At 43.2% G+C, this 17,710-nt stretch overlaps 1 protein-coding gene across 3 annotated transcripts in view; it reads right to left on the bottom strand.

Moving 5' to 3' along the window:
- Positions 1-12,173, bottom strand: part of TERF1 (telomeric repeat binding factor 1) — a 28,594-nt gene extending 16,421 nt beyond the window's left edge. The window contains exons 1-4 of one of the 3 annotated variants that reach the window (XM_034763109.1): positions 11,910-12,173; positions 6,448-6,543; positions 2,501-2,628; positions 1,073-1,159 (exon numbers count right to left, since the gene is read on the bottom strand). In XM_034763109.1, coding sequence (XP_034619000.1) covers positions 1,073-1,159; positions 2,501-2,628; positions 6,448-6,543; positions 11,910-12,060 — 462 coding nt within the window. In that variant the 5' untranslated portion in view covers positions 12,061-12,173. The remainder of the gene's footprint in view (positions 1-1,072; positions 1,160-2,500; positions 2,629-6,447; positions 6,544-11,909) is intronic. The other 2 variants (XM_034763108.1, XM_034763110.1) reach the window with 2 other exon arrangements.
- Positions 12,174-17,710: the final 5,537 nt, after the last annotated feature.

Raw genomic sequence — 17,710 nt, 5'->3', positions numbered from 1 at the left:
ACCTATGGATTCCAAAACTTTCCAAATGACCCTTATTTTCTCTTCACCTTCTTTAAGCCAATCCCTCGACTCCAAGGAAATGGGGAAAAGGAGAGTGGAGCAGACAATTCAGAGATCTCCAGTTGTTATTTACTAACACCTTCTCTTTTATTGCCTCTGCAAATTACCACTCAAAGAGGCTAGCAATTATTAGTAATATTCAGAAAAAGAAGAGCCAATTAGTACTAAAGCAATGAGAAAAAGTTGGTCAAGATGTGACCTGAACTCCAGACAACAGCCTTCCAAATCCTGCAGACAGTACTACAGATTCATGTTTTGGAAGCTGACATAGCTTTAAATTTCAACTCCTCCTTGTGCTGCAATTTGTGGTAACTGATACCCCCATAAGGGTACAAATATCACTTGTAAGAGAGGAAGTGAATAGAGCACTCTGCAATGGTCCAGGTGGAAAACTCATGAGTATGACCAGAATAAAATTCAGGTTCCAGGCTTCTAGAAAGCATTCAAGTTTCTTGGAAATGCAAAGTTGCTATGGAACCCATCACAATCCATGCAGAGGAACGCATGGATTTACCTTGTTTCTCAGCACAATTATCACATGATGATAGAACTTTTAGTGAATATTCATTCTTCTTAGACTCATAAGAAACTAAATAAAAATGAAGTCTTTATTGATCAAATCTGTTCCCCATGAGTATGACTAGTATCATCTGCTTTAGAGACTAAAGTTTTTAATTGCTCTTTACTCCTGTTTGAATTGTACTGACAACTATTATGAGGAATGAGGTGGATTCTATTTCTGCTTGTGAATCACTAAAATTGTTCACTGAATTCCAGTTATGCTGGTGAAATCCTAATCTAGACAAAGCTGTATTGTCTACTCCTGGAAGATTACTTTCAGCCGCCTCTCTCACTGAGCCAGCTGACAGGGTGAATATGGCAAACAACAAACCCCAAGCTAAACAGCCTGATTTTATCCCCCTTAAATTCTACACAAAGGTGAAAATATAAAACAAAAACAGAAAACTTTAGAACCCCCAAAACCAAGACACCCAGAAGTTACCATTATTACCTTATTGGATTCCGATTCTGAAAATAGTCTTTCAAGGACTTCTGTAGCTTCCTTAAAGTATCCTCTCTCTATGTGGATGGCTACAGCCTATAACGAGAGTAAATAAATTATATCTACAGGATATACTAAAATGCAATACCATTTAGAAAATCTGGAAGTATAAAACTTAAATTTCTGCAGCTTTTCAAGGCACCAAATCTATAGTAAGATAGGTCTACTTAAAACTCAAATTCAGATTTTAACTGATTCCCCATAAGATATTATAGTGGGAGAAATTTGTTTTTACTATTAATTTTAGAGCAAGTGAGTTCATTTTGTTATTTTTCTGCATCTAGCTATGGTACAGTGTGGGTGAGTACTTTGCTGTAAGAAACAGAAACAAGAAGTACAAGATTCAAAGAATGATTGGACATTCATATGGATGGCAAGAACTACCCAGAAATAGTTAATACTAAAAAAAAAAAAGGTTTTGAAATGACCCCAGGCCTAAGATTTTGCAAGTGCAGATTATCCCACAACTGTCTAGTGTGGCGTACCTCGCACCTTCCCCTGAAATTCTCATTTATGGTCTCAACAGCAGTTACACCACATCCCACTTGCATATATGTAATATTTTCCTGCTTTTGAACTAGTGTCATCCTCATTTTATTTTTTAAAATCACATTCAGATGAGCACATTACATCTCTTTATTTTGATGGGTAAGGTTAGTTTCAGAGAGAGAAGCCCTGAACATATTGCAATGTATAGAAAGTTCCAGATCATTACAATTAGCAGATAATCATTTATTGCACGTATGCAACAAACAATTTAGTAATTTATTACCAAAATAAAAGTTTCTTCAAGTGTGTAAATGACACTTGTTCAAAAATCCAAATGCAAATATTGGTATCTTATAAATAATCACTTCAGCACAATAAAAGTTTTTCCACCTCAACCTCACCTGACCTTATGTTTGAGAAATAGAATAGCAAAATGGAGTTTCATCAAGAACTTCAAGAAAGGGCTTTAGGTTAAGTCAAGCATAAAAAAATTTCAACCCCAAAACAGTAATTTAGTCAGACGCTATAAGGGCCTGAAAATAGGAATTTGGAATGCAAACTCAATTCAATTCAGCTACTGTTTTACTAAAAAGACCAGATATTAAATTACTCCAGCTGGAATTCTGTGCCACTACCCAATGCACAATTTGCACTGAATTAATGTTCCCTGCAGAACTTTACTTTTTCCCCAGACCGAATTTGTGATTTCCCCTCAGCATTCCCGCTGGGGCACAGAAAATGGGTACGTGACTACATTGTGTTATTTTGACAACTAATATATTCAGAACTCCCCCATGAGTATAAAGTGTAAGTTGAACTCAGGCAGTTTTCTTTTGAGTATGTGAATTACTAGATTGTTCAAAACATTTATGCAGATCAACACATTACCTGAATCAAAATTAAGCGATGAATGTCTTCATGCAGGTTATCTGGTTTGCTTTGCTCTTCAAGCAATTTCCAAATTGACAGAGCTGATTCCAAAGGTGAAATTCTCTGATCGCTTTCAAAGCGACGACCTTAGGGAGAAAATGAAATAAAGTTTAGAAGAAAGAGCTACCTCTGAAGTGGAAAAAGTAATAGCATGACACCATTTTCTTAACAGCTGAAATTATCACATGAAATATATTTAATTTTATGTAATTTTTTTATATACACTGTGCATAATGAGTATTAGTGTTTTAAAAAATTCACCTCTTTAAAATATTTTCAGTGTGTGTAGGATTTGCTCTCTCACATTCTTCAAATGTGCTCTGCAAAGCTGAATTAGAGTCTTTTCAATGTTAGCAAAACACAACAGGAACTGAACTCCCTCCCACATACTGGTGACCGCACTACTGTGCCTTTGTTTTTAAAGCAAGTTATACTTCTCAATGCTGTGATTAGCTCAGTATTCTTGCTCATAGGTATTAAGTTTAAATATGATCGCTTGTATGAATTTTCTTTATTTTGGATATACACCTCTACCCCGATATAACACGAATTCAGATATAACGCGGTAAAGCAGTGCTCCAGGGGGGCTGGGCTGTGCACTCCGGCGGATCAAAGCATTTTTGATATAACGCAGTAAGATTTTTTGGCTCCCGAGGACAGCATTATATCAGGGTAGAGGTGTATTAGTTTACATATACCTGGAATCTGGCTCAGTTTTTCCTCTCAATTTCAACTGATTAAATTCTGACTCTCCCTCTTCTGCATATACCACATACAGAGTAGTATCTTCCTTAGTTTTGGAAGGGGTTTTCTCCGTATTTTTTAGTAGCTTTCTTAACTATAGACAGATTATCATTCCTCCTGAAACTATTGAAATAGAGGTTTTAAAGTCAGCCACACTTAATATCACTTACAATATAGCTGAAGACTCAAAAAAAACTGAAGTGCCCTCAACTTCAGAGAGTAGAGAAATATTTATATAAACACACATTTCCATCTCTCTCTCTTCATATTGTTATTTCAGTTACTACTAAACTTACAACTTAGTTGCAACTACCGTAGTGGCCTTTCAAAAGCTCCCATTTTGACATTTATAGGAGTCTGAAGAAATCTATTTCTGGGCCACTGCCTACAGCACCTTCCTCCCAAAGGAGGCATTTTGTAGTGCTTAACGAAGGTGTCAACTATAGACTAAGTGGCTGTTCTGAAATTTTCAGAAGTGGATCCACTAGCTCGTCCCACACATGAGATTGCTAAAGATCTCATGGAGTGCAACTTGATCCTTTCAAAGATCCCCTTAGATGATTTGTAAGCTTCCACAATAGTCTAATCCAGTGATTCTCAACCAGGGGTATGTGTACTGCTGGGGTATGCAGAGATCTTCCAAGGAGTACATTAACTCATCTAGGTATTTGCCTAGTTTTACAACAGGCTACATAAAAAGCACTAGTGAAGTCAGAACAAAGCTAAAATTTCATACAGACTAGGGTTACCATACATCCGGTTTTTCCCCAGACATGTCCGGCTTTTTGGTAATCAAACCCCCGTCCGGGGGGGAATTGCCAAAAAGCCGAACATGTCTGGGAAAAATACCGCTGGCCGGGCACTTCCCCTCCCGCGGCTGCTGTGCTCCTCCCCGACTCTTCTGCTCTGTTTAAGAGCCGAGCTGCCCGAGCACTACCGGCTTCGGGCAGCCCCCATGTCTCTGGACCCTGGGCCGCCAGTCGGGCACTTGCCCTCCCAGGCTTTGGGGGAGCAGGGTCCAGAGACATGGGAGCTACCGGTAGCGCTCTGGCAGCTCTGCTCTTAAACAGAGCTGAAAAGTCAGGGGAGGAGCACAGCAGCCGGAGCCCGGGAGGGGAAGTGCCCAGCCGGGGGCACAGGGTCCGTAGGCATGGGGGCTGCCTGAAGCCCGAGCGCTATTGGCTTCACGGTTTGCCGGGCAGCCTCCAGACCCTGCGCCCCCAGCTGGGTGCTTCCCCTCCCGGGCTCCAGCTGTGCTGGGGAAGCGCTGGCCAGGAATGCAGGGTCTGGAGGCTGCCCGGCAAACCGTGAAGCCGGAAGCGCTCAGGCAGCCCTTTTCGCGTGGCTGGCAGGGAGGAAGGGAATGCGGGGTGCTCAGGGGAGGGGGCGGAGTTAGGGCGGGGACTTTGTGGAGGGGGGGGGGAGGGGGGGGGGGGGGGGGGGGGCGGGGGGGGGGCCAGGGTCCCGTGGAGTGTCCTTTTTTTAAAATATGGTAACCCTAATACAGACTGACTTGTTTATACTGCTCTATACACTATATGCTGAAGTACAATAATTTATATTCTAATTAATTTTGTAATTATATAGTAAAATGAGAAAGTAAGCAATTTTCCAGTAATAGCATGCACTGACACTTTCATATTTTTATGTCTGATTTTGTAAGCAAGTAGTTTTTAAGGGAGGTGAAACTTGGGAGTATGCAAGACAAGTCCGACTTCTGAAAGGGGTACAGTAATCTGGAAAGGTTGAGAGACTCTGGTCTAATCAACCTAGCAATGGAGGACTTGGAAGCTCTGGGTCCCTGGTATCTTGAGTGGAAGGACACAAACTTCTCGTGGATTCTGTATGCTTGAGATAAATTTTCAGAGTTTTTCTGACATCCAAGTGTGCCATGTCTTTTTAGATGGATGTTGTAGTTTTGGACAGAATGAAAGAAGGTTTATGGTGTTCTGACCACCACCGTGTCCTTTTGGAACATGCATTAAGGCTCTTGTATAGACAAGGTGGCCAGCTCTGATACTTGCCTGGTGGATATGACAGCTACTGAGAAACAAGTCTTAATGAGTAAATAAAAGGTCGCCAGTGAAGTCAGAGGCTTGAAGGGATGGCTTGTCAGGACCCCCAAAGTTAGCAGAAGTCCCATTTTTGGAAAAGTGCCCTGATAGTCTGACTGCTTGAAGGAATTTAGCTCCTTGTGGATTATCTGCCAGGAAGTCTGAGGATACTGCAAATAGCACGCTACTAAAAGTGGACACCTGATATGTAATGGTACTTGGCTGAAGGCCTCCGTCTATGCCTTCTTGGAGAAAGTCAAGAATGGTTAGAATTCCTGGATTTCTGGGATATGCACTGTGTTCTTGGCACAGTTGTTGAATCTGCAGTGCTTGTGAGAACTAAAGGATCTGGAAGGCAGATAGGCATGCCTTTGCACACATTGTCATGGGCTGACCACCATCGTAAGGAACCCATATTTGATTGAGAAAGTTGTCCCACACCTTTACTATGAAGGCTTGAAGACTTCTGATGAGTGAGTGCGCCCACGGAGCGATGCCTATGCACGACACCAGGAATCCTAGCCTTTGGAAGCATAGCAAGAGGATATATTTTCTTGTTGCAGAGCCACAGAATACCTAATACTGGGTGCACCAGAGAACTTATCCTGGCACAGATGAAGCTGGATGCCTGGAAGAGATTCAGCATCCAAGATGTGGCCCTTTGTGCTCTTCACTGTGATGGAGCTCTGATCAAGATGCCATCCAGAAGGGTGTACAGATGAATCCCCTGCAACCCAAGCCTACTATCACTACCAATATTTCTGTAAAAAACCTGGGGGCCGAGGATAGGCCAAATGGGAGTGTTCAGTACTGATAAAGCAGGATTGTTTTTGAGAATTGGAAAAACAGACACTAAAATTTAAAAACTAGAAAAAGTTGAACACTGTCTGAATGTAATCAGGTAAAAAATATATACTTAAGAAAAGCAATTTAATTATTCACAGTTACTAAGAAAAGTGGGGATTGGGGGAGGAGGAAGGAAAGGAAGAACTCATCTGGTGCACCATACCAAGTTAATGGAGAAAAGCATATCAGCTTCATCCAAATAATCTTTTAAAATCAGAACTACATTAAAAACAAGAAAAGAGTTAACTGAGAAATATTTACCAAGTGTTTTTCCTTCTGAAATTCGTGTCAAAAACTGACACAAGTACACTGTTTTCATCTGATGAGTAGCTATTTTGGACAGTCCATTAATAATAGCTGAAAAAGGAAAGAGTAAACTTAAATCAGTTTTGTTCCAGCAGTGCCACACTGTGGCTAGAGGTAAAAGAGGCACAGAACTTGCCATACCTATCAGATTTAAAGTACTTTAACTAGTCTTCTAACCAAAGTAAAATGCTTTTAAAAAGTATTAGCAGTCATTTTCAAAAGTGAATTAGTAAATAACTTTCTTCTCCATTACAAAAGGATGTAATCTAGTTCATATTTAAGACAGATGACTTGAGATTTACAACAGCAACTAGAAGTGATGGAGCACACCAGAGGTTCATATTCTGTAAAATATTTGGCTAAATTCAGAATTGCACAATACCACATGTAAATGAAAGCTTGTGTTTCGCTCACAATCTTAAGTGAGATAAATAAAATACAACTGGAGACTTCAAAGGCATTTTTGGGAATATCCCAAAACCATGTGCTGCCTCAGAGACCAGGAACAAAGGAAATATGATTACCTAGAAAAAAAAAAATTCATTGTAGCTGTTTGACTGATAAAGCAAGTGTTACCCATAGCAACAGCAGCGTCTTAAAGCACAAGCAAGGGACATCCTCTTGCAACATTTCACAAGGAAAGAAGGGCATATATATTACTATTATACCTATTAGGGTAAAAGTAGTTTTTGGAAAGAAGTAATTTAAGCATCAAGGGATTATGACCATCAGTCTAAAAACATTCATTAGAATTAGAAATATTAGACCAAACCAGGATGGGTCAAGTAGAAAGAGGAGACATAATATATTTTTTTGGGCTAAAAAGATTCATAAAGTGAATGGCATTGTTACATTGTTTAATATAGACATGCAGTTTAGCATTAAAATAAATAAATCAAACAGCAAGGTAAAGTTACAGTGCATAAAGTTCATATTTATTTGTAAGGTGCGGAACAAACTGAATTAACGAACCCTCATAACACAAAGAGTAAGTAGCCAAATGAGAAAAGTAAAACGGGAGGGGGCGGGAAGGTCAAGTAATTTGTCCAAAACCACACAAGCATCAAAGGCAGAGCCGGGATTGGAGAACAGCAATTCAGCAAAGCACTTAAGTATGTACTTTGTGCTAACTGGGGCTCGAATCTGGGAGCTCCTGACTCCCAAGCCCCGTGGTAACATCACTAGACCGCACTGTATGCGGCAGTGGTCATTCTATTTTACTTAGGATGTATTTACATAAGGAAAATCAAATTAATGTACTTGTTTACTGTAGTAAGTCATGGTCCATGGGGAAAGTTGGAACAGGCACTACAAATTTAATAGTGTTTACAAGTTAGTTTATTTTAAAGCCTTGGGTTTATTACCCAACACAGCTCTAAATACTGTATTGCTTTCCAGGCTTCCTTTACACTACTTCTTTACAGTTCTACTGCAGTGTGGACATAGGGAGCAAGAGCAGTGGGACTACTGTAACTCTAGACTTCAGCTAGAGAAATATAGTTTTGAATAGCAGCATAGTTCCACAATTTATTCTCACTACTTCATTGGCCTTCCTCAGTGCAACCAAAATAGACTAGACAAACTAGAACTTGGTTTTGGTTAGCACCCCTCAAACACAAATACTTTAAGTTTTACATTTGTAATGTAGGGACTTTGTAGATAATAATTTCCTAATACAAATAGTACATTCCTTAGCTACTGTATCCTGTAGATGGAGTCAGAGTTCAGAAGATTTTAAAGAAAATTGGAGTTAGAGTTCAAATAACACTGTAGAACGGGTAATGTATAAGAATTGTATTTCTCTAGCTGTAGAAGCCATAGTGGAAACGAAAAGTCTTTGCACTGGACCTATTAAAGTGTGCAAGACATTCCAGTTTCCTCAGCAGTTGTATTTTTTCCAGATCTTTGACATCAAACCTGTACTGTGCAGTTGTAAGTGTATTTTGATCTTACTTTGAAGGTAAGTAGAGCTTGAATTCTATCTAGCTCTGGGGAGGGGGGCAAATATATGGAATTTTTTCGAGGGAGTGGAGAAGGGAAGAGAGTTTTCTCAACCACACGTCCTATTATTGATAGCTATGATCACTGCTTTACCGTGGTTTTTGCATTCCTTCCTGTCTCTCCCCTTCCTTCAAACTCTGACAGAAAGAGCCTTTGTTCCTGTACATTAGCACTTTCCACTTACATGAAACTGAATGTAATTGCAGTTAGATGATCGGACATACTGTTCAGGTATGAATTGATCAACGTACTTTAAACTAACAGAACAGACGGAATTTCAGAAGATGTTGCTGTAGTCAGTTATCTTGTTAAAAATGCTTTGTGATACTGGAATCCCATAACTGTTCCATAGGTCATTAGTGGCCTTTTGCGATCTTCAAGAATCCAGTGCTTCTGTGAGATATTTGGAAACTGTCAGATCCATATCCAGAGGACACTGCAATTGCAGAATAGTGCTGATGGGCAATAGTTGAGAATTCAAATCAGCATGACTAATGTAGACAATGGACAAAAGATGTGTTTTTATTCTTAAACGTTGGTTCAGGTTAACTTGATTTTTCCCCCCAGTATAAACTGTCCTGCCTCCCCACCCTAGCATTTTTCGTTTTGAATCATGCGGCATCTCGACCCACATTAATTAACACACTTTCAAAGTGAGTTAATTGACATTCAAAATTATTTCATATCCACTGTTCTGCCTCAGGCAGTCTTTCCACTTGTACGGGGACTGTTGCCCCCTTACTAACATTCAGTGGGGGTGTTTTGGTTGGCTAGCTCCCAGCACTAAAAGGGGAAGGGTCGATGGCAAATCAGGAGCCAGAGACTGACAGTCCCCAGGAACAATGGGGAAAGGCCAATGCTCCAAATCAGCCTGATTGACAGGGCGGGCAGGCTAATCAAAGAGTCAGGAGGCCAGAGGGGTCCTATCCTCCATGTGAGCTGGAATTGCCTGAGTCAGACAGAGTGGGGCCGAGCTAAGGAGAAAGCAGGGGCCAGAGCTAAGTTGCTGGAAGCAGAGCTGCAGCCCCAAAGCCAGAGCACAGCCCAGAGAGAGCAGACCTGCCCTGGGAGCAGAGCTGTAGCAACCAGAGCCAGAGGGGCCAGACAAGCAGCCAGGAAGCAGGTCAGAGCTGGGAGCAAAGTCACAAAAGCAGCCTGCAGAGCAGACCTGTCCTGGAAACAAAGCTGTAGCAACCAGAGCCAGAGAGGCCAGAGAAGCACCCCAGGGAGCTGAAGGCAGAGCAGCAGCAGCAGTGCTGAGGCAGAGTGAAGCTGGAGCTGGGGCTGAAGCAGTCAGGAGCTGGGTACGGTGAGCAGCTGGGGAGAGTGAGGGGGACCCTGGGCAGTGGGCCCAGCACAGGAAGATGCCTCAGCCAAGAGGCTCTGCAGGCCAGACTTGGAGGGGGATTGTAACCCTGACAGGGCGGGGGTGACACTGGGAAGAAGAGTCCTGCCACCTAGAGCCTGAGAGCGTGTGGCCACCACCAAAGCAAGTGCCCAACCCACAGCATCTCTGCAGCACAGCCAGGGCCTGAGCAGGAGGCCTGGGACCTACAAGGAACAGACTGTGAACTGCTCTGATGTTCCAGAGACACTGTTTGTAATGTTCCCTGCCACAGAGCAGGGTGATGTGTTTTCCTTTAACTTTTCCCATTTTTCCTTATTTTTTTTTAATTAATTGTTAATTAAACAACTTGTATTTGCTTTAAATTGTATAAAATAATCAGTGGGTCAGGGAGGTGCCCAGTGCAAAGAAAGTACCCTGGAGTAGGAACACCCTAACCCCTGTCCTGGGTGACCACAGCAGGGTTGTGGGTTGAGCCCCCCAGGAATCCTGGGCCCAGCCTTGTCGGGGTTTACAAGGACTCTGCCAGACAGAAGAGTGGAAGGGGAGTCCTCAAGGGCAGGGAGGCCTCTGGGTAAAGGAAGAGGGAGTGAGAACTCAAATCCTTTTGCTAGCCCACTTCACCCAGGTAGTGCAGAAGCCAGGAAAGTTCCACACAATAGCAGGACCATTCCCCCGCTTACACACTGCTATCCCACACTGCTTTGCTAGCCACATGTATGCCTCCTAAACTCTGGGGTCATCTTGACCAGATGTCACAGTCAAATACTGGTATGTAGCCAGGTGCGCTCCTTTGCAATTCAAGCCCATGTCAAGTTCACACACCCAGAATCTCATTCCAGTTACAGAGCAGCCATACCCCAGGCTGAGTTCCTGGACTTCATTGCCCTCTGGGGAAAAGAGTATTCCCAAGACCATCTGAATAGCAGTCACTGGAATGTCCAGATCTAGAAGTGGCCAAATGGAGAAGGCACTCTGGCAGGGTTATAAAAGGATCAGGGACAACAACAAGAGCTCATGTGGTCTGCAGCTACTATGAGGAGCCAGCCTGTACTTTTGCAAAGAATGCCATCATTGAATTTTGGCATGTTGTGGCCACCAGGGAGGATACACATGCAGATGCTGAAGGAAATTAGCTTAATCTGGGATAAGAAAGTAGTGTGGATGCACTGGTTTGGAAACAAGTGGTTTCAAATTACTAAACCTGGAAAAGCGTAACCCCAAACAACTGTCACACGTAGACATGTCCACAAATCTGATCCTTACCGTGAACTACAAGTGTCTGTACCCTGGAACAAACGTTTGGGGAACTCCCAAACTAATCTTCACAAGTGTGTCTCACTGTAAGCGCTACCTAGAGCTCATCGGAGTTTTCCATGGGAAAGTGAACTGTTCGGTGGGAAAAATCAAGGCAGCGTCTCCGAGTTGCCAACTGGGAAGGCTCTTGTCAATCTCACTCCTGCCTGAGGCAAGGAAGCGAACTTGACAAGCGCCTTTCAGGCAGCAGCGGAAAAGCCCCGCGCAGGTTCTCCAGAGACGCACGTTCCTGGCAGCCCTTTCCCGGCATCTTTTCCCGGGTTTCACATTTTGACCTGACCGGGGGAAGGAAAAACGTTCAACCGCGAGGCTCTCCGGCGGCAGGAGGGGGGATCTCCAGGGCGCAGCCAGCTCCAGCAAAGCGCTGCCGCGGAGACCAGCGCGGGCCGGGAGTGCGGCGGCAGAGCGCGCCACGAGACTGAGCTTCAGCAGCGAGCCGATGCATCTCACGGAGCGGGACGGTTAGTGACAACGGGGGCTCGGCCCGAGCTGCACTGGGGCCACGGTCAGAGCAGGGAGGGGCGACAGCTCAGTCGGCGACAAGAGGCAGCGCGCGGCGGCCCTGTGTGGCGATGCTCGTGAGGGCGGCCACGCGCGGGGAAGCCTCCCCACGGCAGCACGAGACGCGGCTCGGCCTAGCGCGCTGCCGCGCACCTGTACCGGCCGCTATAGCTGTGACGACACCAAAAGCTCCAATCCCGGAGTGGCCGCGACTCGCCTTCCCCAGCACCGCCCCCGGCTCAGCCCGGCTCACCCTGCGCCGTGTCCCGGCTCCGCTCGAAGTCCCGCGTGCGCCCCTCCCGGAAGTGCCGGCACAGCGCGTAGCAGGTGAACTCCAGCATCCAGCCCGCGGCTACGGCCTCTGTCTCTGCGAACAGCCCGGGGGACTCCCCCTCCCCGGCCATCTCCCTGCGGGGCCGCGCTCCCGGCTGCGCCGCCTCGGGCCCGCTTTGTATTTTCAAACCCGCGCTCAAATGACGTCAGGCCCCGCGCCGCCAGTAACCGCAGTACGGGCGGGATGACGTCACCAGTACGCCCGGGCCCCTCACTCAGGCTCCGCCTCTTCCGCCCTGCAAACCCCGGCCTCTGTTTGCTTCAATGTAATGCCCCCAAAGGCTCCCGCAGCAGAGCCTTCCCCACCCTCGGGACAGGAAGTGACGTTAAGGGGGCAGAAAAGGCTCTGGAGCGGGAGCGTTTGGGGGCATTACATTGAAGCAATTTATGTGGGGACATGGGCAAGTTCACGGCCGCGTTCAGTCAATAAAACTCTCTGGTGAGCGGGACTTTGATTGGCTGGGAGATGCCGGGGGAGGGGGAACAGGGACGTCAAACACCACGCCCTACCAGCTCCAGGCAGCGATGGGGTGTACTGTGTGTCCCGGGGTTGGCGGAACTCTCCTTCCGTTTATGGTCCCTGCCGCCTTAGGAAAGCCCCGGGTGCCCCTCTACTTCTCACGTTTGCATCTTCTTCCGTGCCGCCCGTCACCCCTGCAGCTCCCTCCCGCTGCAGCTCCCCTCACAGCCTCCCTCTGGCGCCTCCATAGCCTCCTACGCACCCACACTTCTTGCATGAAGCCCTTCCTGGGCACCAACCTGGTGGCATCAGAGATGCAGGAGGGACATTCTGTCAGGAGCAGCAGTTAGGCCAGGTCTATGCTACAAAGTTACATCAGTATAACTACATCACTCAGAGCTGTGAGAAATTAAAAAAAAAAGGAAAATACATATAAAATATGTTAAAATAATATTTAGATTGCAAAGTCAAGCTCGCAAAAGCTAGGAAAAGCCAAGTTTACACTTGTCTGGACAACATCTTAATTCTGCTCCTGTGTAGGCATTATGATATAGACTTTAATTATATGATCACATAGCATTTTTCCACAGGATCCTTGCCTTATTCAGTGCACAGGATTAACCAATTGCTAGACGTTAAGGCCAGAAGGAACCATTATGATCGTCTTGTCTGACTTCCTGCATAATGGCTGGCCACAGAACCACACAAAATAATTTCTCGTAACTTTTGCTTGAGCTATAGCATATCATTTAGGATATCCAGTCTTGATTTAAAGACTCTTAAGTGATGGAGAATCCACCACATAGGTAAATTTTTCTAATGTTTAATTACCCTCCCTATTAAATATTTGCTCCTTACTTCTGGTCTGAATGTACATAGTTTCAGTTTTCAACTATTTGAACTTGTTATGTATGCCTTCTTCTGGTAGATCAAGTCATCTCTTAATCTTTTCCTGGATAAGCTAAATACACCTCTACCTCGATATAACACTGTTCTCAGGAGCCAAAAAATCTTACCGCGTTATAGGTGAAACCGCGTTATATTGAACTTGCTTTGATCCACCGGATTGCGGAGCCCTCTCTCCCCCGAGCGCTGCTTTACCACGTTATATCCGAATTCATGTTATATCAGGTTGTGTTATATCGACGTAGCAGTGTATATTGAGTTTCTTAAGTCTCTGAGTAAAAGGCAGATTTTCCAGATTTCAAATAATTCTTGTAGGTCCTTTTTTTAAACCTTTTTCCAGTTGGGTGCATGGACGCACAAGTGGGCAAAATTAAGGTTGAATGGGCAACGGTATATCGAGCATTTTAACTTCTGAGTACTCTGAGTACTGCAACCTAAATAATATTCTTGTAACATAGATTTATTTTGTTTTGTTTGTAATTGTGTATTACTTGAGGACATGCAATATAAAAAGGAGTTTAAAATAAATGAAAGCCTAGATATTTCACTCTGTGTTGTCTACTTACAGAGTCTTCGTTGGCGTAGCTATGCCAGCAGAGCCCCCTATTGGAGACACCATGTAAACCAGCAGGAGTTCAGCTGGCATAGCTACACTACATTACAGCATTAGCTAAAGCGTGGGCTACATTGGGGGGGGGGTTCGAACTAAGATACACAACTTCAGCTACGCTATTTGCCGTCCTCACGGCGGCAAGTCGAGATGACAGAAGCACTCTTCTGTTGGCATAGTTCTGTCTACACTGGGGGTTTTGCCAACATAGCTGTGTCAGCTACAGGTGTGATTGTTTTCACACTCTTAGCCGACATAGCTCCATTCGCAAACTTTGTAGTGTAGATGCCGTAGTGAATATTGTTAGCACTTCTTTGATTTGGTTTGCTTATAATTTTGTGGGATTTCCGAAGTTCATATATAGATTCACTCCTTTTTATGCATTATTAAATATTAAACAACTTTAAAATGAACATTAAACTGATATTTATTACAAAAAGAGTATCAGTAGCATGATTCTCACTTAATGTGAGGTAGCTGCAGAAACAAACATTAGGGGATTCAGTTTAATAAACTCTAGGGGGATCAGTTCCCCCCTGCAAAGATTAATTCACACAGAAAAGAAGTTCAAGGGTATTTTATTCTATCACATTAACCCAAATGTTTTCCTGAGGAGCTACATTAAAGAGTCAAACAGAGTTTAAGAGAATGCAGCTGACAGTCTGACCAACTATACCCATTAGCACAGTTGTGGCAATGAGTACACAACCAGTGTTGATAGTTTAGTGTATGAAACTTCCATTAACAAGAACAATGGTAATCTAACCCAGTGTAGAGTATGGGCAACTGAATCATAGAATCATAGAATATCAGGGTTGGAAGGGACCTCAAGAGGTCATCTAGTCCAACCCCCTGCTCAAAGCAGGACCAATTCCCAACTAAATCATTCCAGCCAGGGCTTTGTCAAGCCGGGCCTTAAAAACCTCCAAGGAAGGTTTGGACCTAGGATCAGAGGTTGAAAAACCTCCAAGGAAGGAACTGTCCCTCTTCTTTCCAGAAACCAGCATTTCTCACAGTTTTGTGGACCCTGTCCCATGTTCTTTTACAGTAATTTAGGACATGGCCTGCAGTCCTTAGGCTGAACTTCTGATGAACTTCATCAGAGTTTCACCCGAGCGAGGACTCCGGATCAGGCACTTAGGGCAAGTCTGTGCTACAGCACAATATTGGCGAGGCTGCATCATAGCAGCTGCACCGCTTTAGCATGTCTGGTGAAGACGCACTGTGCTTACGGGAGAGTGCTTTCCCTTCAGCATAATTACTCCACCTCAGCAAGAAGCGTAAGCTATGGCAGCGGGAAAGCGTTACCAGCCAACATAGCGCTGGTGTGGACAGTGCAAAACTGCGTCGCTGGGGAGAGGGGCTTTTTCACACCCCTGAGCGACATAAATTAGATCAACTTAAGCAGTAGTGTATTTGCCCTTAGGTTAAACAAATAAAGTATTTGCCCTTAGGTTAAACAAATATAGGGCCCATTCTGCAACCTCTTACTCATTTAAATATTCCTTATGTTAATTCATTTTATGTGCTAAAGACTGCTTGAGTAAGGATTTGCAGAATAAGGCCTTCAAACTATGGGCCAGATTCTGATCTCTGTTATATTGGTGCAATAGGGAGTAACTCCATTGACTTCAGTGGAATTATTCCCAATGTACACCATTGTTACTCAGACCAGAATGTGGGCCTAGATCATGAACATTTCCATGACATGGTTATTAGGAACTTCTCAGAAACTTTGTTTGTCTAGAAGGCAGAAATTCCAGCTGTTCTAGTGTCTGTAATTTACATTCTTTGCTTAGTTTGCCAGACACTAGGAACTAACAGCTCAGAAACTTTTCCTTCCCATTAAAGTAAGGTGTTGAAACTATTGTGATTTTCTGGCTGCATTGGTTATCTGAACACTATGTGTGTTAAAAGGCCTGAGGGAAAGTAAGGGGTTGGGGATTGGCGCAACACTATATTGTGAAAGCATTGATAATGATGACAGAGGGAAAGAGATGTAAATAGATTTATCAGGCTACATCTAAAAGGGGTAGAAAGGATCGGAGGTTGAAGTAATGCCCGAGGATGCAAAGCGTGTGATGTGAATTATTGGACAAAACTGAATGTAGTGCTGACTCAACATCATGATTCCAAATGAGGAAAGAATCATTTTCTGTCATTAAAAAATTTAAAAGTTTAAAACTGGTACAATTCCTTTTCACTATTATTTTTAATGTTTTATTTTAAACGTCAATCATTGAAAGCTTAATCTTTGTGAAAGGTGATGCTTCTGAAAGTATACTGAAAATATATGAGTAACAAAGGGGTTTATTCTGACAGAAATATCAAAATGAATGTCAAGTTAATATATAATAATACGTTTAGGTGGTTACAGTTTTTTTCATTCAGTGCTCTACAAGCATTTCTGTGACATGATGTGGCAATTCTAGGAGGACTGGAAATGCTAATTGAGCCGAAAATTCCCTCTAAATTTTCCCCTTTGGGAATTTTCAAGTGAAACTTTTTTCACACGTAGTGATATTGTCTACTACACAGTTTATATAATGGTACATATTTTAAATGATATCCTCATCCTCCTGGGTGAAGATAAGCATTCAGAAACATTACGGAAAAATCCATAAATATACTCGTCTTTTTATTGTATAACTCGAGAACTGATTTGTTGTTTGCTAACTTCTTTGTTACTTATATTTATTAAAATCTTATTTTTTATCCCGTTCAAGAACTAGAGCTGCCCCACTATTCATTTTTTTAATATTGAGTAGCCCCATCCCCCCAAACAGTGTATTTTCCCAATATTTCATAAGGTACACAATCTGGGGCTGCATTAAGAGCCTGAGTAAACTGACCTTGCATAAGTGATCCCAGTGGGGACAGAGAGCCGGCAGAATCTTCCCCTCAAGGCAGGGAGAACGAGAGCAGCTGTTCTGTAGCTGCTGCCATGAGAAACATCTAACTTTGGAAGTTATGACTGACTAGATTTTGATTACCTAGGTCATCATATACTGTGGGTATTATTAATAATATAAGAAATTATTAATATTGGAGACCACCAGATACTAATTTAATAATCAATTCCTTTATTAAGTCCAAAGTCCAAATGTGTAGGATGGTGTATAAACTTTTACCAACACAAATCCAGTTGGCTTTTTTAACCTTTCTTCATAGATCAGGTTTTCTAAACCTTTGATCATTTTTGTTGCTCTCCTCAGGATATTCTCCAATTTATGCACATCTTTCCTGAAGTGTGGTGCCCAGAATTGGACACAGTACTCTAGCTGAGGCCTCATCATTGCTGACTAGAGTGGGACAATTATCTCCCATTTCTTGAATATGACAACCCATGAATACACCTCAGAATATTAGCCTTTTTCGCAAGTGCATCACATTGTTGACATATTCAATTTGTGATCCACTATAACTCCCTCATCCTTTTCAGCAGTACTATCACCTAGCCAATTATTCCCCATTTTGTAGTTGTGCAATTGATTTTTCCTTCTCAGTGTAGTACTTTGTACTTGTCTTTACAGAACTTCACCTTGTCGATTTCAGACCAATTCTCTAATTTTTCAAGGTTGTTTTGAATTCTAATCCTGTCCTCCAAAATTCTTGTAACCCCTCCCAGCTCAGTGTCATCCACACATTTTATAAGCATACTCTCCACTCTATTATCCAAGTCATTAATGAAAATATTGAATAGTATCAGACCCAGGACTGATCCCTGCGGTACCCTCCTAGATAT

This window comes from Trachemys scripta, chromosome 2 (assembly GCF_013100865.1).
Source record: "Trachemys scripta elegans isolate TJP31775 chromosome 2, CAS_Tse_1.0, whole genome shotgun sequence".
Taxonomy (NCBI): Eukaryota; Metazoa; Chordata; order Testudines; family Emydidae; genus Trachemys; species Trachemys scripta.
Note: the sequence above shows the minus strand (reverse complement) of the source record. Positions and strands in the feature narration are given on the sequence as shown.